The following is a 25,182-nucleotide window of genomic DNA, read 5'->3' as shown; positions in this document are numbered from 1 at the left end:
AGCAGATCTCCAAGTCCAAGGCCAGCCTGGTATGGAGCAAGTTCCAAGTAGTGGAAAGTTTAGGTCCAGACCTGGTGGTACACATCTTTAATCCTGGCATTCAGAAGACAGAGTCATGCATTTGTCTTAGGTCAAGGTCAGTCTACAGAGCAAGTACTAGGACAGCCAAGCCTAGGCAGTGAAGGAGTTGGAAAACAGAAAGCTGGTGATAATGTAATAAAACAAGGTGGCCATGTTCTTGCTCTAGCAAGCAGCAGAACTTGACAGCTTCAGCCATGTAGTTCTGGCTTTAGAGTCAAGAATAGAGGGGACTACTGGGACAATTGATGCTGGTTAGCTCGAGTTAAGAAATTACTGGTGATTAAAAAGAGCCCAGCATCACTGGGGTGAAATCTTGTGGGAAGTGTTTTCTGAGAGCACAAACAAGCTGTGCTCTAGAGATAGCTAAGGTTATACCTCATGCTGCAGCTGGACTTTGGTAATGTGTAAGAATCACCCAGGTGGTACTGGTTTTGAAGGCATGAAGGAAGGGGGTCATGGAGAGTAACTGAGTCTTGGCACGGTGAGAGGCCAGGGAAGTCCATTGGTGAAGGTATAGCCTCAGTAGCAGTTGATGGCTCAGAATTGAAGAGGTCCTGCAAAGAAGTTTAGGCTTGGCACCATGAAGGGAGCTTATGAGAAGTTATTGGTAAAGTGTAGTTGCAGTGGGAGACTCCTGCATATTGGAGATGCCAGTACCATGGGATGATCACCAAGAACAGCAGCAGCAGTAGAGTGGAGGTGATTAGAGCCTGGAGTGTTACAGAGAACAGAGCTGGATGTGACCCAAGCCCTTTGGAGGAGCCCAGAAGATCATGTGTGGAAGGAAGTTGCCTTGGAGACCCCAAGATGTTAGAGATGCCAGAGCCATGGGATACCTGCTGAGGAAAGCTGCTAACAAGGTGTGGAGCCAGTCCAAAAGGAAGAAGTGTGTTGCAGTCAATGAAGATGAAAAGAGTTGGAGATCTGAACACTGCTTTGACATCAGACATGGAGATGCAGAGTTTGGAGTTTGCCCAGCTGGCTTTTGGTTTTGCTGTGGTCCAGTATTTTCTCACTATGATGTTTTGGAATGGTAATATATATCCTGTGATGTTGGAGGTATGTGATCTGCTTTTCAGTTTTGATTTTAAAGGAGAATATAGTCAAGTGATTGGATGAATCTCAGAAAAGACTTTGAACTTTGGACTTTTAACATCGCTGAGACCGCCATAGACTATGGGAATGCTTGAAGTTGGACTAAATATATTTTTCATTATGCTCTGCCTAGGTATGGCTTCCATAGAGCAGAATGTGGTGGTTTCAATACGCTTATCCCAGGGAGTGGCACTATTAGGAGGTGTGGCCTTGTTGGAGGAAGTGCATCACTCTGTAGGCAGGCTGTGAGAGCTCCTAGGCTCAAGCTCCGCCCAATGTGGAAAATAGTCTTCTGGCTTCCTTAAGATTAAGATGTAGAACTCTTGGCTCCTCCAGCACCGTGTCTGCCTGGACACTGCCATGTTTCCCATCTTGATGATAATGGACTGAACCTCTGAACCTGTAAGCTAAAACTAATTAAATGTCCTTTATAAGAGTTGCCTTGGTCATGATGTCTCTTCACAGCAATAAAAACCTTAACTAAAACAACAGGTATGTGCCACTGTTTCCAGTTCTGTTTACTTTCTTCTTGACCTAACAGAAGTGAAATGGTCATACATTCTTACATTGCAGCAAACAGGAAAGTAGGTAAGATCTTCCTTCAAAGCCAGCTTTGTGTCCACAACACCAGTTTTTTAAATGTAAGGTTTAGTAAGAACCATGGTAAAGTTGTTAGCTACTCTCTAAGTTGCTGTGACCAAATATCTGATGTCCTTGTTAGCTTTAATTGTCAACTGGAGGAAACCTAGAGTCATCTAAGAGGAGAGCCTAAGCTGAAGAACTGTGCATAACAGTTTGACCTGTGACCATGTCTGAAGGGTATTGTCTTGATTGCTAATCGATGCAAGAGGGTTCAGCCCACAACAGCACTATTCCCTAGGCAGGCTAGGTAAGAAAGCTAGCTAAGTGTGAGTCTGTGAGCAAGCCAGCAAGCAGCTTCTCTTCATCAGAGGAAGTGAGAAAAATGTTAGCCCAAGTTACTTTCTTCTCTGAACTCAAGCTGAGAGTCACACAAATGTACATTTTGGTCTTTGAGAGTAGAGGAAGAAATGAGGAATGGGAAGAAAAGGCAGGGGGAAGAAAGGGCAGGAGGAGGAGAGCATGCGGAAAGGTCAGGAACATAAAACATCCTGGAATTATCTGGAAAGGGGATTGAGGCTTGTGTATGGGGTGCAGGCTTGTCATCGCAGCTACTTGGAAGGCCAAGACAGGAGCATTAAGCATTTGAAGCCATCCTGGACTTCACAGAGAGTTTGATATCAGTCAGGGAAACTTAGTAAGACTCCATCTCAAAATAAAAACAAAGGTCTGCAGGCCAACATATTTTAGTGGGACAAGGTTCTGGGTCCAGTCCCCAGCACTATATAGAGGAATGAACAAAGTAAAAGCTGTAGGGGCTGGGGAGATAGCCAAGTGGGTGAGAGGGTTTGTTACACAGCATAAGAATCTGAGTTTGAATCCTCTGCACCCACAATTGGGTGTGGCAGCCGCACACAGGTCTGTAATCTTAGTAACAGGAGAGACAGGGACAAGAGGATCCCTGAGAGTTGACAGCCACTAGGCTAGTTCCAGATGCACAGGGAGACTTTATATCAAGCAAATAAGGTAGAAAGTGATAGAGTAGGGTACCCTATGTTCTTCTCTGCCCTCTACAAACCTGCACACATGTGTATAGACTTCACTTAGGCACACACTCACACCCCAAACAAAGTCTGAAAATGGCTGCAGCCCACATCTCCCACAGCTGGACACAATTTCCCTCAATAGGGGAATCAGAAGCCCATTGATCTCCCTCTGCCAAACCAACTGGATAAAATTAATGGTACCCTGTTTTCCCAATTTATGTCCAAGCTATGCCTCAAAAACCTCACTTTTAACTCAAGGGTAAAGTGTCTCCCTTTTTAAAAAAAATCGCTCACTTTTAAATGAAGCGCCTCTACTCTGAGGCAGCCCACACATTGGGAGCTCTTTGCTGAGGTAAAGGACCATTTTTTGTTTTTTTTTTGTTTTTTTTTTGGGGGGGTTTTTTTTGGCTATGAGGTTCAGATTAATCTATCTGCTACTGTGAGCCTTCAGTGTTTGCTGATGGAGACAGGTCTCTCTCCCCCTTGTCAAATGGAAGAGCGATTCTTTTGCAAATGTTGCTGAAGCCTCGAGGCACTGCCTAGGAATTTTGCTTCCAATAGAAAGCTGTGTAGTTGCAGCCCCAAAGTTCAGTGCAAAAAGGGAATAGTGAGCTAACTAGGGTAGGAAATTCAAAGGACCAGACAATGTCAAGTGTTCAAATTGATTTTACTCCGAAGCAGTATGTTCACAATGACTGTAAACATGCTTCCATCTGGTCATAAACAGTTTCTGGAGAGGCTGGCATGGGAAGAGGGTATTGTTTGGTTTCCTGTAAAAGTAATCCCTTGACACCTAAAACCATCGCTCCTTTGGACAGGCAAGATGGCTCAGTGGTAAAGATGTTTGCTGCCAAGCTTGAGGATATGAGACCCACACCGTAGGAGAGAAGTGGCCTTCTGACATCAACACTCGTGTCATAACACTCATGCATATACACATGCACACATGTTCCCCCCCACACACAATGAGTATGAAGAAAATGAGGATGAAGAAGAGGAGGAGAATACAGAGCCCTTTGAGTAGGAGGTTGTGAAATATACTGTGCAGGCTAGGCAAATGGCTAAGAGATATCCAGAGTCCTGAAGAACCATGATGGGTTTCATTTTGTCCAGCACAGATCATCTGACCAACTCCCTTTTCCTCTAGACATGCTGTCCTGCAGCCTGTCTTAATCCATCACTACACGGCAACACTGGTACCCCAATGCCAGGAAGACCAACAGCCCCTGCCAGGTGCTCTATGGCTCTAAGTAATACTCAAATTTGATCAGGAATCCTTCCCTTATCTTTTGCTCTGCCTTCTCCCCAGTTGTGCCTCTTATCCAGTCTGTATATGGTAAGAAGCTGAGATCTATGGGTAAGAAGCCAAGATCTGTGTGGGGAACAAGGACAAGGGTTAGGGCTGGGTTTAGTGGACAGTGTGTTAGGACAACATGCAAGAAGCCCTGGGTTCTTTCCTCACACTGCATAGAGCAGGTATGTGATGCATACCTGTGGTCCTAGCACTTAGGACGTGGAGATAGGACAATCAAGAATTTATGGTCAACTTTGACCACTAGAGAGTTCAGGGTCAGCCTAATATATGTAAGACCCAGTCTCAAAAGACAAACAAACAAACAAGCCAGGAACAATAATAATATCTGTATGGCTACTATGGAGGGTTAGTGAATTTGCATTGTATGAAGCATAGGAAAAAAACTGGCTACATCAGGTTTTTGTCACTGTGATAAGACAGCTTAGAACAACATTTCAAAAGAGAAAAGATTTTCCAGGCAGTAGTGGCACACACCTTTAATCCCAGCACTCGGGAGGCAGAGGCAGGCAGACCTCTGAGTGCAGAGGCGAGCATAGTCTACAGAGTGAGTTCCAGGACAGCCAGGGTTACACAGAGAAACCCTGTCTTGAAGAACCAGAAAACAAACACACAAATAAACAAAAAGGATGAAAGACTTAATCTCTTGTGCATTTAGAACTTTTGGTTCACGGTTGGCTGGACTTGTAGCTTTTAGGCTGTGGTGAGAAAGAACACTATGGCCAGAGGGTTTGGTGGGGGGAAGCTGCTCACTTTATGGTGGCCAGGAAGTAGGGGGAGGAGGAAGATAAAAGAAAGTAGACAGGAAGAAGGAGGGGGAGAAGAGGAGGAAGAAGAGGAAGAGGAAGGCAAGGAGGAAGAGGAAGGAGGAGGGAGAAGAGAAGTAGAAAGAAGGAAGAAGAAGAGGAGAAGGAAGAGGAAGAGAGGAGAAAAACAGATAGATTAAATGAAAGAAGTTGAGTGCACAAGTACATACAAGAAGGAAGGAGAGAGACTGAGAAAGGGAGAGACAAAGAGAAAACCAGAGAAAGAGTGAGAAAAAGCAAATGAGAAGAGGAAGAGAGCAAGAAAGCACCGGAGAGAGAGCAGGAGAGGGTTATGTATGTGTGTGTGTGTGTATATATATATATACACACACACACACACACACACACACATACATACACACACACACACACATACATAACATGAACCAGGTACAAGATGGGACCTCTGCCTCCTAGAAGCCCATTCATCGACAGGTTAATCTATCTATGAAGTTAATCAAAGAACTCCCAAGCGATGCCACCGTCTGGGGACCAAACCTTCAACAACTATGAGACATTAGCAGTATCTGACATCCAAACTGTAACACAGCGCAGGGAAAAGTTCTAATGGTAATTGAGGTTCTTCCCCCATCTCCCTCCAACCCCGCTCACAAAATCCATCCTCCTTCCGCAAATCCCCACTAACCCAAACAGAACTACCACATGTGTCTATAGTCAAGCCCTGTGTGTGTGTGTGTGTGTGTGTGTGTGTGTGTGTAAGAGAGGTGGGAGGGAGGGAGGGAAGGAGGGAAGGAAGTGGGTATGCAGGTGTGCACAGATGCAAGTGTGAGCATGCCCATGTGGAGTCCCGAGGGAAGGAAGTGGGTACGCAGGTGTGCACAGATGCAGGTGTGAGCATGCCCATGTGGAGTCCAGAAGTCCACAGGTTGACTTGACACTTCATCCCTCAGCAGCAGCCATCTACTGCTTTCATGAGGCAGGGTCTCTCACCGACCTAGAGTTCCCCCAATTTGGCCGGGCTCACCAGCCAGACAGCCTTAAAGGATCCTCCTGGCTCATCTCTGCCAGCTCTTGGGATTGTAAGCCCAAACCATCAGGCCAGGCCTTTCTTAACATCAGCTCTGAAGGCTAGATTTGGGTCTTCATCCTTGCCTGGCAAGCACGTTTCCCCGTGAGCAGCCTCCCCGGCTCAGTCTGCCAACTCTTTCAGGGTAAGAATCTTATCATTTAACCAGGACTGCTGTCCCTGTGGAAGTACCTACAATAAAGCTGAGCATAGTTAATGCTTAAAATATATATGCTGATACATAGAAAAAGGTATGTATTTTAAAGCCAAAAAAAAAAAAAAAAAAAGGCTGCTTTGTCACTTGAACCATTCCTTGTGTAAGTCTGTCATGTTCCCCTCGGGAGAGAAAAGAAGCCTTCTCCCCTTCAGTATATCTCGGCACAGAATGTGAAGTCTCAGCAGCTCTGCATATCCAGGGCAATTCTTTCAACTCAACGATGCTCACAGGCTCTGACACTCCCGTACCTTATAATTTATCATGAAATTACATGTTGGATTAAGGATTGCTAATTGTTGCTCATCATCTTGAATTGGTTATTAACGAGCAGCGTCACTAATTACAAGGTCACCTAACACAGAACAGGGAGGTCCCGCTGTCAACTCCCAGGAGATGCCGAGTGAGGTGCTCAGATGAGGCTCCAAAAGCAAAGTGCGGTGAGATTCTCCCTTCAGGCACCGTACCGACACGTGTTCCTGGTCCTCTCCTGGTAAGAGTCTGGGAAAGGGGGGGTTTTAAAGCTGGAAAGAGAGGCTCAGATCAGCAGATGTAAAGTTGACAGCGCTGGCACTCAGCTGCTGGACTGAGCCAGCATTTATAAATTCACGGTGCACCCGGCTTAGAGTCCTCAAGGATAGATCCGTGCTCCTTCTCTGCTCTCATTTGGCTGATTTTCCATGTACATCTACATAACGTTAAGATGAATAGGATTTAGTTCATTCAAAAGAATTGTATTCACGTGTGTTTCTGTGTGTGCACTCGAGTGTCGTGTGCAGGTGCATTTGTATGTGTGTTTGCTCATGCTTGTGGAAGCCATCGGCCACCCTCAGGTGTCCCTTATGATACCATCTACCTTGTGTTTTGACACAGGCTCTCTCATTGAACATGAAGCTAATAAATTTGCCTAGGCTGGCGGGCCACAGACTCCCAGCGATCTACCTCCTTCCTCTCTTCATTATAAGCCCAAACCAACAAAAGCAGCTATTTTCTTACATAGTGTCTTGGTTAGGAATTCCATTGCTGTGAAGAGACACCATGACCACAGCAATTCTTAACAAGGACAAAACATTTAATACACTAGTGCCACTCCCTAATAGTTAAATGCCACTTGTTATTTTTAATCAGTGTATATATGTGTGCGTGTGTGTGTGTGTGTGTGTGTGTGTGTGTGTGTGTGTGTGTGTGGTGAGCAGGTCAGAGGACAATCTGAGGTGCCAACCCTCACTCTGTCTTGTTTGAGACAGGGACCCTTTGTTGTTTGCCTCTGTACACACCAGAGTACGTGGTCCACAAGTGTCATAGCAGAGTTTTATTGCTGCAAAGAGACACCATGACCACATCAACTCTCATAAAGAAAAGCATTTATTTGGGGCTGGCTTACAGGTTCAGAGGTTCAGTCCTTTGTCATCATGGCAGGGAAACATGTCTGCTTGCAGGCAGACATGGTGCTGGAGAGGGAGCTGAGAGTTCTACATCTTTATTGGCAGGCAGCAGAAGAGAGGATGAGAGAATGAGCAGCTGGGACTGGCTTGAGCTTCTGAAACATCAAGCCCGCCCCCAGTAAAACACTTCCTCCAACAAGGCCACACCTACACCACCAAGACCACAGGTCCTAATCCTTTCAAACAATGCCCCTCCAATGAGCCTATGGGGACCATTTTCATCCAAATTACCATAACAAGCATCCAGAGAATTGCCTATCTCTTCCTTCCATCTTACTGTACAGGTGCTGGTACTGGGTCTGAAGAGATGCCTCAGAGGTTGAGAATGCTTACCCGCTCCTGCTGACAACTCAGGTTCCATTCGCAGCACCCACATCAGGCCCAACTGTGAGTTACTCCAGCTCCAGGGATCTGACGCCCCTTCTGGCCACCAAAGGCTACTGCGTGCACAGAGTGCACACACACTGACTCAGGAATGTTCACGTAAGCATAAACACGATCAATAAATGCATGAATCTTTCTTTAAAGTGCTGAGATTACAGATGTGTGCTACTACATCCAGCTTCAGGAGGCTCTGGATAATGAAGCCCACATACGCAGCAAGTGATCTCTCCACTGAGCCATCTTACCCCCAGCTCTGCATCTCCACTTGGAAGCATGGTACAGACTTTGACATTTGAAGTCAGATTTCACACACACACAAAAAAAATCTACTAATGGTTTCTCTTAAAAAGTCTAAGGACCTCTAGCTGAGGCTATAGCTTGAGTGGTATAACATGTGCCTAGTGTACACAAGGCCCAGGGTTCTATCCCGGGTATCACATAGTCCCAGCATTCTGAAAGTGAAGGTAAGAAGATAAGAATTTGATCATCAACTTCAAAGCAAGTTTAAGATCTGGTCTCCATCAGGTCACACTTCAAAAGAAAAAAAAAATTACGTATGGCTGAAGACTTGGCTCTGCAGTTCAGGAAGCTTGCTGCTCTTTCAGAGGACTTTTGTTTCATCCCTAACATCTGGGTGGGGCAACTCACAACCAACTGGGTTGGGCTAACCTTGTTCTTCACATTGGTACGTCTCAGTATGAGAGCTAAATGCTGGCAGGCGTGTGCCCCATCACTGGGTTTTCTATTTTGCAAAAACACTCGTCCTTCCTCACCAGCCTACTGGCAGTCTAGTGATGTCTCGCTGCTGATTGGTTATAATAAAGACCTGATAGCCAATAGCTAGGGCAGGAAGGAGGAGGGCAGAACTTCCGGAGACAGAGTGATGCAGGAGAAGGAAGCAGAAGCAGAAGATGTGTGAGCAGACATAGATGGAGCAGGCATGGACCAGAGCTTAGGAGAGAAAGGTACAGAGCTAGAGCTGGCCATGTGGCCGGTTGTAGGCTAGATCGTCAGGTTAAGTAAGATGAGCTAGCTGGGAGACTGTCCAAGCAAAAGGCCTAAGCTTTAAAATGTAATAGAAGCCTCTATATCATTATTTATACCATCAGAGGGTCCGAGAAAGTCTTGTTGTATAACTGTAATCCAGCTCTAAGAAATCTGATACCCCTTTCTGAACTTTAAGGACACCTGTTCACATGTGGGCTAAAACTCACATAGATAACATGTGCATAGACACAAAGAGAAGAGATTTTAAAAGGCTGGGGAGCCAAGCATTTTGGCTCTCTTTATGATAGCACACAGGGCTGGGAGCAGGTACCTCCTTGGGAGGATATGTTTTCTAACCATCCCTAACTCCAACCCTTACATGGGGGCCTTTGTTCTCTTTGAGGAGGTCACCTCGATCTCACTTGGAGCCCAGCTATAAACAACCAAGGACAGAGAACCGTCAGGAAACCCTGGCAAACAGCTCTTTAGGTCAAAGGAAAAAAAACTATATAGGCTGGATTTCTTGCTGCAGGTCTGTCAGGTGTTCTGGAGGTGGAGGCAGGGGAACACAAGTTCAAGACCTGTCTGGCCAAAAGAATGAGTTCGAGGCCAGCATATGCAACTTAAAAAGGCCCTGCCCTCAAATCCAAAGTAAAACTAGAAAAGGGCCGCGATGTAGCTCAGAGGTGGACCCCCTGTGTAGTGCTTATGAAACTCTAGCTTTAGTACTTAATACTGGAACAAAAGAAAGAGGCGAACTATGCTCCCTTAAAGCAAAATTTTGCTGTTTTTTTTATTTTCATGCACGTATGGGTGTCTGCGATTTATGCACGTGAGTGCAGTATCCATGGAGGCCACAAGAGGGCGCTGGATTTCCTGAAGCTGGAGTTACACATGGTTGTATGCTGCCAAATGAAGATTCTGGAAACTGTGCCTGGGGTCCTCTGCCAGAGCAGCAAACACTCTTAACCTCTGCATCATCTCTCTAGCTCCTTGGGTAAAACTTCTTATATGACATCTCCTACCTGGAAATCTGGTATCCAAAGCTTTACCCAGTCTATGCTATTTGGAATACAACAAGCTCTCTGTCCCTTTAATGGACTACAGACAAAACTACTAGCATCTTGGCATCATTGGATGGAGGAGAAATTACCATGGCCTCATGATTAAGAAAGCACATTATATCAGCTTAATGACATCAGAAGGCCCATAAAACTCCTTTCCGACAATTAAATCTCCCCATCAACCATTAACAAATTAAGTGTCTGATAAGTAAAGATGCACGCTGAGGAGACTACTGGTGCATGCTTCCATCCTGTACATCAGAGAATCATGTAATATTAATGGCTCAGGATCGCAACTCTGTGTTCTTGAGTCTTTAAAGTGCATATTAATCATCTGGTAATGTGACAGTAACTTGTGAGATACAAGCTATAGTTTCACCCAGAGCCTTCCTATTCAGACGAGCCAATGTCTGCGGGCCATTCCACCTAGGCTAAGGGTGAATGTAGTTTAGTGGTGGTGGTTTTGCGTAGACTCCTTCACTGAGGGACTGAAGATATGTCTCAGAGGTAGAGCAAGTGTCCACTGAAAAGCAAGAGGCTTGGCTCAGTGTAAGAAAGCATGTCTAGGGGCTGGTGAGATGGCTCAGTGGTTAAGAGCACTGACTGCTCTTTCAGAGGTCCTGAGTTCAATTCCACATGGTGGCTAACAACCATCCATAATGAGATCTGACTCCCTGTTCTGGTGTGTCTGCAGACAGCAACAGTGTACTTACATATAATAATAAATAAATCTTAACAACAACAACAAAAAAATGGAAACATGCCTAGAATCCTCCAGCAAAGAGCTGGGGGTGGTGGTGGTTATGAATCTACAGTCGAGCTCTTCTAAGAACCCTCCCACACCCCATTCAGGAAATGGGGTTATGGCTCGGGAGAAGCACTTGTCTAGAATTTTACAGTAAGGGGCTGATGCAGGGCTGAGAGGGAGACCACTTGCCTTGCATACCCTAATAAAGGGCCAGCAACAGTGCTCTTGTTTCACGATCTCATACACACAAAGGTACTTGGCTATGTGTGTCCCTCCCTATGACCAGTTCACCACCCCCCATCCCATTCTTTCAGTCACAGCTGGGGAACCAGCCCATCCCCATGTTAGAAGGGCACTAGGGAGTAAGGCTTATTTGACGAAAAAAAAAAAAAAAGAAGTGAAACATAATGCAAGTTCTGAAGGCCACTGAGTCTTTACATGCTCCCCATTACAGATGGAGTGAGTATCTATGGGGGTTGTACCTTGTATCTATGGCTTTCAGATAACACCTCACCCATGAGCCTATACTATGACTTGAAGACAGTTAAGGAGTCATTTTGGAGCATTGTAGGAATACCTGAGCTACAACATTGTTTCCTTTGAGGCGGTGCTCAGCGTCCACCTTCTTTAGTTTTTTGATTAGTTGTTCCACTCCCAGGCAACTTCTCAGCTTTTCCTTTGAGGAGGAAAGTCAGGAGACTTTGCAAAACTTTTCTCCAGTGTGAGGGTGTTCTGTTGTTTTTGTTTTGTTTTGTTTGTTTGTTGTTCTGTCTGTCTGTGATAAAACATTCCAACCAAAAAGCAACTTAGGAAAGGAAGGGGTTTAAAATGGCTCATACTTCCAAGTCACAGTTGATCACCGAGGGAAGTTGGGGCAGGAACTCCAAAAGGAATCTGAAGTAGAAACCGTGGAGAATGCTGTTTACTGGCTTTCTCACCGGTCCACCCTTAGTTACATTACTTATGTACTCCGGGGCCGCTTGCTCAGGGAATGGTTCTGCCCACAGTGGACCGGGTCCTCCTCCATAAAGTAACAGTCAAGACAATCTCCCACAGATATGTCCCTAGGCCTGATCTGATCTGAGCGATCCCTCAACTGAGACTCTCTTCTCAGATGACTTTAGGCTGTATCAAATTAACAGTTAAAGTTAACTGGAATAGGTGGTCAATCTTGGTTGTCAACTTGATTGGATTGAGAGACACCTAGGACATTATTAAAGCACATCTCAGGATGTGTTTATAAAGGCATCCCAGAGAGAACTGATAAAGGGGAAGAGCCACCCTGAATGGCGGCAGCGCTATCTCACAAAGCTGGGTACCTGGCTGAAATAAAAAGGGGGACAGGAGAAAGGCATCGGAAACAGACATACCCCCTCCCCCCCATAGTGAAACCTTCTACATCTTGTTTTCCTTAAGTTGCTTTTCTCAGACATTAATGATAGGGATTTTTTTTTTTTTAAAGCTAACCCACTTTGTTTCTCACAATTTTGCGAACCAAGATGGAACCCATACTCTCCCACAGAAAGTCTTTACTCCTGTTCTGTGCTTCCTTTTTGCTGTCCTACTGATATTGAAAATCTGCACTAAAGCCAGGCTGAGAGAAGCTGCCCTTCCCATCTCTAATGCCTGAGACAGAATTAATCCTATTTTAAGAGTTGGGGGCAGGGGAGATGGCTCAGTGGCTAAAGTGCACACACACACACACGCGCACACACACACACACACACACACACACACACACACACACGTACATTCCTGGAAGCTCACTGGTCAGCTAATCTGGCATATGTAGTAAAGTTCCACTCAGTGAGAGTCACTGTTTCAAATAAAAGTGCCTGAGGAATGATGTGACATCCTCTGATGTGTGTGTCACACACACACACACACACACACACACACACACGCACATGCGTGTGCTCACACACACAGGACACATGCATGAGCACACACACAGAGTCAGTTTGGGACTGACAAGCTGGTTCAGCAAATGCAGGCCTTGTGTATGCCTAAAACACTAACTTTAATCCCCAGAACCCACATAAAGTTGAAAGGAAAAAACTGAGTCTAAAAGGTGTCCCTAGGTCTCCACATGTGTGTAATGGCACAAGTACACCTTGCCCAATAATACTAATAAATTAAAAATTGAAACAAAAATTCAGTTTGATGCTACTAGACAGAAGGATGCTGCCTGCTGCCCTGTTCTATACCTTGATATCTGGAACCTGTGACTAAGACACTGTAGGGAAAAAAAAAATTCTTTGCCAATGCCATGATATTACAGACGTCGAGCGGAGAGGTTGAGATAATTTAGGGTTTTCAGACAGGTTAACCAAGGGTAGGTAAGATCATAGAATGTGAAACAATGTAACACCCGAGGAAGGATGAAAAATTATATTATTACCAATTTTAAACTTTCATGGCAGCCATAGGAAAGCGGTGCCTGGGAACTGTAGCTGCTGCAATAAAATGCATTCGTCTCCCTCAGCAAGGAATTATGACCCTAAGACACCGCCATTCCCCAAGGAGCTGCTTGCACACTACTGTAGCAGCCTTTGCTGGGGGCTCTTCCAGCCCTTCTCCAAGACTCAGGTTTACCCTTGGGTCTGGAGTCTCACTATCCAGCTGATTTTACCAGCCCCGCCCCCACCAGAGCATACTTGTCACAGACCTGATGGGGAGAGAGGGATCTCCGGCGTCCCACCAGTCTTTCGGGGGGCTGATGTACATGCACCACAGCTCCCAGCTGTACCCATGGGCAGAGTTCTCGTAGCGCTGCACTTCGAAGTTGTCCTGCTTGATGTTATCGATGGAGGGGAGGATGACCCGCTTCCGGTTTTCCTGGATGCGGGACAGAACGGGCTCAGCCCTGCAAAGCAGAGAAGTCACGATCAAACCACTCCCCTGGTGCATGCGTCGGTCAGCAGACTCCTAAAACTACCCCAAAATGAAGAGATTCAAAGGCTGGAACTTGGAAGGAAACTGAGGCACCTGTACGCACACGTGAACTACCCAAGTTTGAGATTGCGACGACCGTATAGGTTTTTATGGCTTTGTTTTGCGATACATGGGCTCTCGTGTATCCCAGCCTGGCCTCAGAGTTGCTGTGTAAGAAAGAAGGAGCCCGAAGAACTTCTGATCTTCCTGCATCCTTTCCCCTGGGGGCTAGGATGATAAGCATACACAACCACAGCCAGTTTATGTGACGCTGAGGATTGAACCCAGGGCCTCCTTCATGTTAGGCAAGCTCTCCACCAATCAAAATACAACCCTAGTCCAGTTGTGTTCTTATTTTAAGACTCTTCTATTAAATTGCCCAGGCTAGCCCTGATCTCCTGTGTAGCCCAGGTTGCCTTAAAACTGCCAATCTTCCTGCCTATATCTGCTGTGGGCTGGGACTAGAGGCACACAGCAGCCTTTCACCTCAATGTCTGGTTTATATAGTCCTAGGGATAGAACCTAGGACTTTGTGCATGATTGGAAAGCACTCTGCGGACGGATCCATAGCCCTGGATACGCTGTAGGGGTTTTTAAATGTGCAGCGTGCCTCTCGTGCATTCGCCCGTAATAAAATCACCATTAACGATGTCTCTGTGAACAGGAGAGGTGTGGCGAGAGAATTAGCATGGAGGCTTTTCCCCTAGAAGAGTGCCAAACCGTCAAGCCCCTCCCCCATCTCGTTCTCTTTTTAAGGAGGTGTCCGTGTATAGATATGTGTGCGCGAGTGCTCTGCCTTTGAAGGGCAGAAGGCGGCGTCCGATTCCCCAGAGTTGAGCTCTAGGTGGTTGTGAGCCACCTGCTATGGATTCTGGGATCTAAATTCGGGTCCTCTGGAAGAGTAGTGGGTGCTGAACCATCTCTCAAGGCCTTTTCATCATGGACACTGTTGCATCTCTGTCTGATTGTCAGTTCCATATGGTTTTCCCCCACACAGCACTGTTGCTTGCTGATCTCTCTGTCTCTCTCTGCCTCTCTGTCTCTCTGTCTGTCTGTCTTTCTCCTTTTCCTTTCTGCTGGAACTACATTTCCTATCCCCAAATAGGTCATTCCTATACTGGAGTTAATAAGCAGTTCCGTTAGTTTCTTTGTGTGGGTGCGGACTATTTTTTTTTTTTTTTTTTTTTGTTGTTGTTGTTTTCATTGATTATCTAATTGATTGCTTTCAAAGCTCTGATTGGTCTGCAGCAGAAGGTTCGGCACTAATTAAAGCCCAAGTCAGGCAAATCTCGACTCCCAGCTGCGCTTCCTCCCTCAAGGCTGCAGCCAGCGTGAACTGGCTCCAGCTTCAAGGTGTTAGCTGGCTGGCTTAGCCCAGAGCAGATGGTGAAGCCACTGTGAGGCCGGCATCACAGGAAGGAATCACTTTCTGAATTCCAGAAGCTAAAGATGGCTCACATAAGCCGAGACATTAATCTTGCAGCCTGGACCAGAACGTAGACTTTGGAAAAGAGTCAAGTGGAAAATCCCATTTCTTTGTGGCTCTTTGGAAGAATAATGAGAACGTGCAGGCTGCACCGGTCTCTTTTCATTTGCAGCTATTGAATTACCTGTTGGCTCAGCTCATCTTTCTATTTAAAATGAGCAATAAAATATACCCCGGGCCGCTGACTGCCTTCGATACTTTTTACACACACAGTGGAGGTGGAAGCCAGAGGGAAATGAGTCTCCTCTGCTCTCTCCCCTCACGTCTTCACCGAAGAGATTCTCTTCGGGGGGATGCCCTTGGCAGCCAGCAGAAAGCAGAGCAACCAAGCAGCTTAGCTCTGACGTCACCTCTTCTGAGAAGCCATTCCTAGTTTTCCCAGTAAGGAGGCTTGCTTTTTCTGATTTTATATATAATATAATGTGTGTGGGTTTGTTTTGTTTTGTGTGTGTGTGTGTGTATGTGTGTGTATGTATGTATGTGTTCACATGTGTGAGAGCAATTGTGTGTAAGTGTATGTATGTGTGCTCACATACATCAAAGCCAGAGGTCAAGGTCCGGTGTTATACTCAAATGCCTTGCCCCCCCTTATTATTATTTTTAAGGTTTATTTTTATTTATGACTATGTGTGTATGTCTGTGCTCCATTGGAACTGGCCTGACAGGCAGTTAGTTGTGAGCCGCCTGACGTTTGTGCTGGGAGCTGAACCGGAGTCCTGTGGCAGAACAGCAAACACTCCTAACTACTAAGCTATCTTTCTATGTCCTCCACCTTAGTTTTTGAAACAGTGTTTCTCACTCGACTCAGAATTCATGGATTCCACTAGACTTGATAGCCAGGCAAGCCATAGATCCTTCTTCCTCCACCTCCACCGCCCCCCCACCCCCCCCACCCCCCGGTGCTGGGATGTCAGGGACTCACCACTTACATGAGTGTTTTATTTGGGTGCAGGGGCTCAGCACTCAGGTTTGCATCACAAAAATCTAACCAACCAAGCAGTTCCCCAGTCCCTGTTTTGCTCTCTTAATTGAAAAAGAAATCAGTATTTTAAGCTAGTCTTCAAAGTAATGGGTTTCATTATGGTATTTGGATACATGCAAACTATCCCACTCTATTCTTTCTCTCTCTGTGTGTGGTGTATGTACACATGTATGTGCATAGATGTGCCTGCCTGTGGAAACTAGGGGAGGATGTCGTGTGGCCTGTTCTATAATCTTCCACCTTAATAACTCAAGACGGAGTCTCTCAGTGAACCTAGAAACAGGCTCTCAGCCCGTGAGTCTCAGCAAGGCTCCTGTCTCCACCCATCACAGCTCTGGGGTTACAGGCACACACAGGGCTCTCCCTGACTTTATTATGACATTGGTGCTGGGGCTCTGGAGACACATCCTCATGTTGACACAGCAAGCACTTATCCACCCAGCCGTCTCCCCCGCCACCTCCACAGCATGGTTCTACAGCCCAGGAGCTTGGTCCTCTTCTCCAGGACTTCTTCTCATTCCTGCTCCCCAACTTCGCCCTGGGGTGTTCTGTGGTCATGTGGCCTGCTGCATCTCCTCTGCTCACCTGACAAATCTCTAATGGGGGGCCCCCAATGCAGGCGGGTGGGTGGGTGGGTGGGGCCAGCAGAGAAGAACCTTGGACAGCTATCTGAGGTGTGAGCTGAAGTTCTCACCTGAGTCGGACATGATTAAGTAGGTGGGATGGCTCAGTGGGTAAAGGCACCCACTACTGGGCCTAACTATTTGAGTAAAATCCCTGAGATCCAGATGCTGGAAGGAGAGAACTAGTTCCTGCAAGGTGTCATCAATCTCCATACATGGTTCATAGTGTGTGATTGCGGAGAATTGAAATGTGGAAGATCACAGAGCCAAATTATCTTGGGCTATCTGCCTACTTGCTGGCTTCCCTTGGCTCGCTAAGCCACCTTTCTTATACTGCTAGCCCTACCTGTTGTTATTGTTTTAGAGAAATAACTTATTTTTGAGACAAGGACTCCTGCGTCCCAGATTGGCCTTGAATTTACTAACCACCACAACGATCGTTACAGTTAATTTTGATTGTCACCTTGTCATCATTTGAATCAAACCAGATGTCTAAGACTGAGCATCTGTGAGATAGTTTCTAGACCAGTAATTGAAATGGCACCACTCTATGGACTGAAGTCCTGGACTGACTCAAAAGGAGAAAGCTGAGCACCAGTGTCCATCTCTCTCGGCTTCCCGACTGTGGATACAATGTAACCAGCTGTCTCACATTCCTGCTGTCAAGCCTTCCCCTGCTGTGATGGACTGTGCATGCTCAAATCAGGAGGTAAAGTTTTTTTTTTTTTCTTTTATAAGTTGCCTTTGCCAGGTACTTTGTGACACAGCAAGGAGAAAAGTGACTGATATACTGATGATAACAATAACAGTGTCTAGAAAGCCAGCCAGTGATTTACTCTCTTGCTTTCTCAGTGACCTTCTCACCAAGCATCTCTTCTCCATTCTTCCAGTGGCTGAAAATGGGTAAAATGGCCCACCTCCCAGATCCATCCCTACTGAGTACTAAGCTTTAGTTCATGACCTACCAGCCAGCAGTGAATTCCACGTGAGCATCGAAAAAGCCAGTGACCTGGCCAGTGGCGGCTTTCCAGCCCTCGATGCGTGCTCGGATCAAGCCTTCTCTCTTTTGATTGCGTACCACCTTCACCAGCCCAGGGTAGCGTTTGTGGACATACTCTTCCAAGGGGGCCTTCAGCTCCTCTGTAAATGACAAAATGCAAGAAACCCATGAATCAGTCAACTCAGATCTGTACCCCCAAATGCTGCGAGGGGGGTTGAATAGCTACGTAGTACCAAAGTAGTAGCTAGGAATACTAACACCTGGTGGAGAGTACCAGAGTTCGGTTCCCAGAACCTACAGAGATGGCTCAAAACCACCTGTAACTCCAGTTCTAGGTGGCCTCTGTGGACATCTGCATGCATGCACACATATTCACACAAAGATATACAGATATGCGTAGCTTAAAAGTATTGAAAATAAACATTATAGAACACCAGAAAGTTCTTTGATTGAAAAAAAAAAAAGTTGTCGTGTGAGGAATTTTAACTCTCTGGAAGTTAGAATATATCTCCATATACAAATCTAAGACAGCTGTGCTATGACGCACATGGATGGTTAACACTTGACTGTCAATTTAACAGGATCTAGAATCATCAGGGAGGTACCTCTCTGGGCTAGGTTGAATGAGGTGGGAAGGCCCATACTGAATGTCAATGGCACCCCTGTATAGGCTGTGGTTCTGGACCAAATAAAAAAAAAAGAGAAGGAGAACAGAGTCCCGGCATTCATCTCTCTTTTTCCTGATGCAACGGCCGGTTAGTTGCCTCATGCTCTTGCCGCCATGCCTTCCCTGATATGATGGACTGCGCCCTAAAACTGTGAGCCACAATTAACCCTTTGTTCCTTAGGTGGCTTTCATCAGGGATTTCGTCATACTGATAAGGAAAAGTAATAATACCAGATGAAAAGGAAGTGGTTAAAAAGCCACGGAGAACACAACACCCTTCTTGACATGAAGCCAGCCTCTGCCTCCCTTGTGCAGAGATGGAGGGTGTGTGCCAACATGAGATTTGTTTGTTTGTTTTGTTTTGTTTTGTTGAGTCTGAATCTCTCACTGAACCTGGATCTTGCTAATTCAGCTAGACAAGCCAGCCAAGGAGCCCCAGGGAGCCTCCTGTCCCCCCCCCACTTCAGCTCAGTACTAGAGTTAGAGGAATGCACTGCACGCAGCTCTTTTATGTGCCTTTGCTGTAGAGAGCGCTAACTGTTCCTTTAGCAGATACTGTGAGGATCCCTCGAATCTTAAGGATACTCGACAGCTTTTGACCATTGAAAGGCATGTGGTTTCTGCATGTGTAGGGGCTGGCCTCTCTGCATCATCGGTTTGGTTCCTTAAAGATACAGCCACATGCTGCCCAGAAGAAGACAGGATAGTGTATTGATGAACAAGAAGTGAGCAAAGATGAAGAGATTTGGAAGCTCCTGTCAGTCAAGGGCTGGGACGGTGGGAGGAAAAGAGGTCTCTACATGGTCCTTCCACACTGTACACGAAACTCACCTGTTCAAATGCTACAGCCCTTCCCCACCTGTTAGTAGTTTGAATACGCTTGGCCCTGGGAGTGGCAATATTAGGAGGCGTGGCCTTGTTGGAGTAGATATGGCCTTGTTAGAGGAAGTTTGTCACTGTGTAGGTGGGCAATGAGACCTTCCTCCTGACCATGTGGGAGCCAGTCTTTTCCTAGCAGCCCTCACGTGAAGATGCAGAACTCTCAGCTCCTCCTGCACCACGTCTGCCTGGATGCTGCCATGCTCCTGCCTTGATAATGAACTAAACCTCTGAACCTATAAGCCAGTACCTATTAAAAGTTGTCTTTGTAAGAGTTGCCTTGGTCATGGTGTCTGTTCACAGCAGAAAAACCCTAGCTAAGACACTACCCCAGTGTGTGATCTACATACCCAGCGTGTGTGTAGAAGTCAAAGGGCAACTTTCGGGCAGGGGTTCTTTCCTTCTACCATACGGGTTCTGAGGGGTGAACTTGTGTTGTCAAGCTTTCTGGCAAGCTCCTTTACCTGTGAGCCATCTCTTGGCCTCTCACCATTAATCTTATTTTTCTTCTTTTCCTCTACAGGGTTTTAAGAAATCTGAATGAGAATTGCAGAGCTGTGCGGATAGCCTGAGGAAGCTATGTCAGAGGTGACAAACAATGGGCACAGATGAAAGTGCTTTAGCTATAGCCATAGAAAAAAACTACTTGGAGCAGAAGTATTAAGGGAGGTGATATAAAAGTTAGGCAGAAGGCAAGGGGATGTGCATTCACTATTGCAGCACACATTTGCACAGAAAAATATATCACCACTGGGCTGGGGAAGTCTTTCACCTGAGCAAAGACTGATAAGACTACCAGAATACAGTTAATATGGTGGCCAATTGGAAGTCCTGCCAGTGGCAATGGATTAAACACTATTCGTTTGAAAAAAGCATCTGAGAGAGAAATAGGGCTGTGGAGATGACGCATGGTAAATCACTTGCTGTACAAGCCTGACGACTCAAGATTGGATCCCCAGCACCTATTAAAAGCTAGACTTGGTGACATGAACCTGTAATCCCAATGCGAGGTGGGGGAGGACGAAGACCGGAAGATCCCTGTGGCTTTGTGACTGCCAGGTTTAATGACAGACCCTGTATCTAAGGATTAAGGTGGAAGATGACTGAAGAAGATGCTTAGCATCAACCTCTGGGCTCTCTACTCAGGCCTCTACGGGAGCACATGTGTGCATATGCATGCATATAATACACATGCACACACGTGCACATGACTAGAGAGAGCTGAGGGTGTTGCTCAGTGGCAGTGCATATCCAGGGCTTTGGTTCAATCCCCAATGCTGGGGGAAAAAAAATAAAGTTAAGAATAACACTTTATGTAAGTTTTTTTTTTTTCCTCTCTCTCTCTCCTCAAGACAAACGAAAGAAGAAAACAAAAACCCATTTCTTCAGAGATAAATGTTTACCTTCCAGGACTAGAGGAAATTCAATACTAAATTGGCCAGGTGCCATCTGGGAATCTCGTTGTGTGGCTGAAGGTTTTGATAAACAATATTTGGGGGAGTTGGGGAGGGGGAAATGCCTCCCATGATCAGAGGGGAATAGAAAGGGAGGATCAACTGCTCCTTAACAATAAAAGCCACAGCTGTCACCCAGGCTTCGGGAGCGTGAACGGGAAATGAGACGGGTTCGGATAGTACCAGCTAGTGGAAGAGGATGTTCGTACAGAATTCTATCCAGGCTACTCCCCCTCCGCAGTGTTACAGAGGACACCGCTGGCACTCCCTTGTCTCCGAGCCCCCCTGGTCAGGATCAAGGACTAACCCAGGAGACTCACCTCAACCTACTTCCAAAAGTCAATGCAAGAAGCTCTGGCCCACATGCTCGGGGGCTTGGGAGATGGCCATTGGGTCAGGGGCCGGGTGGAGTTTCATGGATCCACACAGTGGATCACCACACCCCTCTACCCTCACGCGTCCTTAGGGCTCTGGGCTGAGAATAATCAGACTTCGGTGTCTCAAGGGGTGGTGTGGGCCCATGAAGAACTGATCTGAGCTTGAAAGTGTCCTAAAATGTTCACTTGCATTGCAGTCACTGGCAGGCCTGAAGTATAGCCTAAGAAGTGATGTGTGTGTGTGTGTGCATACCTGTGCTTGTCTGTGTCTATGTGCCTATAAGGGCACATAACAATTAAACAAAAATCTTTAAAACCTACAAACTATTTGTTTTTGGAACTTTTCATTTAGATTACTATATTATTATTATTATTATTATTATTATTATTATTATTATTTTGCATTGTAATTGATGACAATGATGATGATAATTGCACTGTAATTGACTGCAGGTCATCAAAACTGTAGAAGGCAAAAATGCAGCAGGTAAGGGGTGAGTAACAATTATAATGCCCAAGCCAGGTCTTTATTATTGCTGCCGTCATCAGCTCCCCCCCTCACCCTCCAATGCTACTCTGATTACCGACGCCACTCTCTGCCCACAGCTGCAGTGTTAAGGGACCTGCTGCTCCCTAGGAACATGTGGGTTGAGGCAGCTGGGGAGGAGTGAACAGCACATATGGCGTGTTCCAATTAGAAAACAGAACAACGGTGCCTGTCTCCAAGCCAGGCATCCTCAGAGTCCGAGTCACCCAAGAGCCTGAGAAAATTCAAGTTCCCTGGCTTGTCTCGAAGCTGGTGTAGTACAGCCAGACTCAGTGCAGTTTGCCAGCAGCCCGGAGGAGACTTATGCCAACACAGAAAGTCCCAGAAGCACACATAACGGAAAAGTTACCATTTGTAACATCTGGAAATGTTCAGGTCAGTAGCACTAAGTATACCTGTAGAGTCCTAGGAGTGTCTCATTACCCTGATCATAAATCCTGAAACCTCTAGAGCATTTCTCAACCTATGGGTCACGACTCTTCTGAGAGGGGGTTGTCAAATGACTATTTCACAGGGGTCATCTAAGACCATTGAAAACATCATATATATATATATATATATATATATATATATATATATATATNTATATATATATATATATATATATGTTACGATTCGTAACAGTAGCACACAAAAATAATTTAAAATGAAGTAATAATGAAAAATTATGAAAATGAAGTAGCAATGAAAATAATTTTACGGTTGGAGGTCACCACAGCATGAGGAACTGTGTTAAAGTGTCTCAGCATGAGGAAGGGTGAGAGCCACTGAGAACCACTGTTCTAAAGACTTGCTTTCATTTACCAGCCGCCGCAGCCCTCGCAAACCACTGATAACATTTTTCTGTCTCTGCGAATTTGCTTACTCTGGATAAGTCATAAAGCTAGACTCACACAACACACGACCTCTGGCGTCTTCTAGCCTTGCTCATTTAAAAAAATACTTTGAAAACGTTTTATGTATCATTACTGTGGACAGGGAGAGATGTATGTGTATGTGCTGTGGCACCGTGTAGAGGTCAGAGGATAGCCCTGCGGAGTTATCTCTTGTTCCATCCTCGTGTGAGTTCTGGGGACTGAACTCCGGTCATCATGCTGGTGCAGCCAGTACCTTTACTTGCTCACCATCTTGCCAGCGCTTTGGTCTCTTCCAAAAACATGTTAAGTTTTTTTTTTTTTTACTACCTTAAAATTGTGTGTATGTGCTCCAGTCTATGCTAGTTCCATTCTGTTCCTATGATAAATCACTCTGACCAAAGCAATTTAGGGGAGAGAAGAGTTCATTTGACTTGCACTTCCAGTTCATAAACCATCACTGAGGCCAGGCAATGCAGGAACTCAAGCAGAAACCTGAAGGACTGCTCACAATTCCATGTAGCATCGCCTCTGACCAGGGGACTCGCAGACAAGGAAGTACAGATGGAATGATCAGAGATGCTCCTTGCTGAATCTCTGACAGGTTCATGCTTACCTGGCTTACTTATACTGTTGGTAAATATTTAATATCAATCAGGGGTTTCCATCCCTCCTTAGGTCATTTGGTTCCTAGATAAAAGATACAAAATATACCCCTTTAAAGCAGTAGAGCTGGGCATATATACCTCTAAGCTATTAGTATCTGCTTCCCTATCAATAACCCTGAGTTATGATTTGACATGTTTCATCTGGGACATTCTTATTCCAATAAGCCAGCCCTTGTAGCCATATTTTCACGACACACTAACCCCATGGCATCTTCTCCTATCTCTCTACCATCTCTTCTTCCCCTGTGGTCTCCTGCCTCAGACCCCAATCCTGGGAACTAAAACTCTACCTATCTTTCTTCTGCCCAGCTATAGGCTGTAGGCATCTTTATTTACCAATCAGGGATAATTTGGAGGGCAAGGTTACAAAGCATCACTAGGTGTACACAAGGATCTCATCATCCCTGGGGCAACCAGGCCCAGTATTTAGCATTACAATACATAGCAACAGACCAAACCTCAACATCATACAGTCCAGAACCACCTACCTAGGGAATAGTGCTACCCACAGTGGGCTGTATCTCCTATATCAATGAAAATCAAGAGAATGTTCCTCCCCACAGCATGCCTACCCCGGATTTAACCTGGAAATCCCTTAAGTAAGATTCCCTTCTCAGGTGATTCTAGGCCATGTTAAGTTGGCCATTAAAGCTAAATAAATAGGACACTACCAATCAATTTCTCCATGGTTGATCTTTGCTCCTGCCTGGCCTTCTGTACTCTTCTGAGCCACCAAAAGCTGGAAGGATCTAATATAACACTTAGATAAGATTCCTTCTCTCAGCAGGACCTTCCAATGGAAACTGTTCATTATGGTCCACATTTGTAACCTCAGGGCTCTGGTGGTAGAGCCAGAAAGAACAGGAGTTTGGGGTCATTCTCAGCTATGTGCAACTTGGCCTCAAAACATAATTCCTTCGGGCTGGATGAATGGACTGCCCCACCCCTCTGGGGGAAGCACCCAGTTCTTGCATCTTGTGAGTACCCCCAGAATCATCCCAGGACCAGTCTTTGGCTGTACCCACAGTGAGGGCTCCCAGTTCACTGGGGTTCAATCACATTCATCTCAGAAGATATGGTTTTTATCACAGATATTCATCAGGACACTTTACATTTCTCAAGCATCATTTTTTTTTCCCTGAGATAGTTTCATATTTTATGTATGTGCAAATCAGCTCCAAAAAATAGACTTAAAATTCCAAGATTCCCAGGTGTGCATGAAAAGATCTTTATGCCTAAAATAACCAGACCACTAAATATATAAAATGCAGCTGAACCAAGACCAATGCCTAGCTAATTTTTACAGTCTCCTTGATTAGATTAAGGATTACTGAGGCACATCTTTGGGTATGTCTGTAAAAGAGATTCCAGAGGTGTTTAGATGGGGGGGGGGGAACCCATCTTTAATGACTATGGTACTCTGCCACTGTTGTATAGCCATTTCCCCCAGGAAGGAGGTGGGGGGCTTGAGATTTCACATGTCTGGAATGTTGAAAAGGACAAGATTCACCAGACTCTTCCCGTCAAGGTTAAAGATGCAGGAAAAAGTGATAGGAAAGGAGATTGACTACCTGGGCTATCTGGAGAGGATTTTCAGACCCATTCAGCTGCCACCAAGTCATACAAGAAAGCTCCAAGACTTTAGCCTTCATCATCATCCCTTTTGGTGTGATATTAGTGCTTATTAGCAATACAGTTGCCCTTGAGTCTTCCTGCTTCTCTAACCTTGGTCCATCATACATTCTCACTGTGGAGAGAACAGATATGTGTGTGTTGGGTCTACCCAGGAAGAGTCATGCACAATGCATGGGCTGCATGAAACAAAAGAAACAAAAAGAGCAAGTCTGCTAAGGGTTGGCATTCTGCACGCCTCTCTCTCTCTCTCTCTCTCTCTCTCTCTCTCTCTCTCTCTCTCTCTCTCTC

At 45.7% G+C, this 25,182-nt stretch overlaps 1 protein-coding gene across 2 annotated transcripts in view; it reads right to left on the bottom strand.

Annotated features, from left to right (window-relative positions):
• The window catches only part of Galnt17 (polypeptide N-acetylgalactosaminyltransferase 17), a 445,148-nt gene that overhangs the window by 197,175 nt on the left and 222,791 nt on the right, over nucleotides 1-25,182 (bottom strand). For both annotated transcript variants that reach the window (XM_021222542.2, XM_029533788.1), the window contains 2 exons: nucleotides 17,779-17,953; nucleotides 13,457-13,654 (listed from right to left, as the gene is read on the bottom strand). In XM_021222542.2, the coding sequence (XP_021078201.1) occupies nucleotides 13,457-13,654; nucleotides 17,779-17,953 (373 nt within the window). The remainder of the gene's footprint in view (nucleotides 1-13,456; nucleotides 13,655-17,778; nucleotides 17,954-25,182) is intronic.

The sequence above is a fragment of the Mus pahari genome, chromosome 23 (assembly GCF_900095145.1).
Source record: "Mus pahari chromosome 23, PAHARI_EIJ_v1.1, whole genome shotgun sequence".
Taxonomy (NCBI): Eukaryota; Metazoa; Chordata; class Mammalia; order Rodentia; family Muridae; genus Mus; species Mus pahari.
Note: the sequence above shows the minus strand (reverse complement) of the source record. Positions and strands in the feature narration are given on the sequence as shown.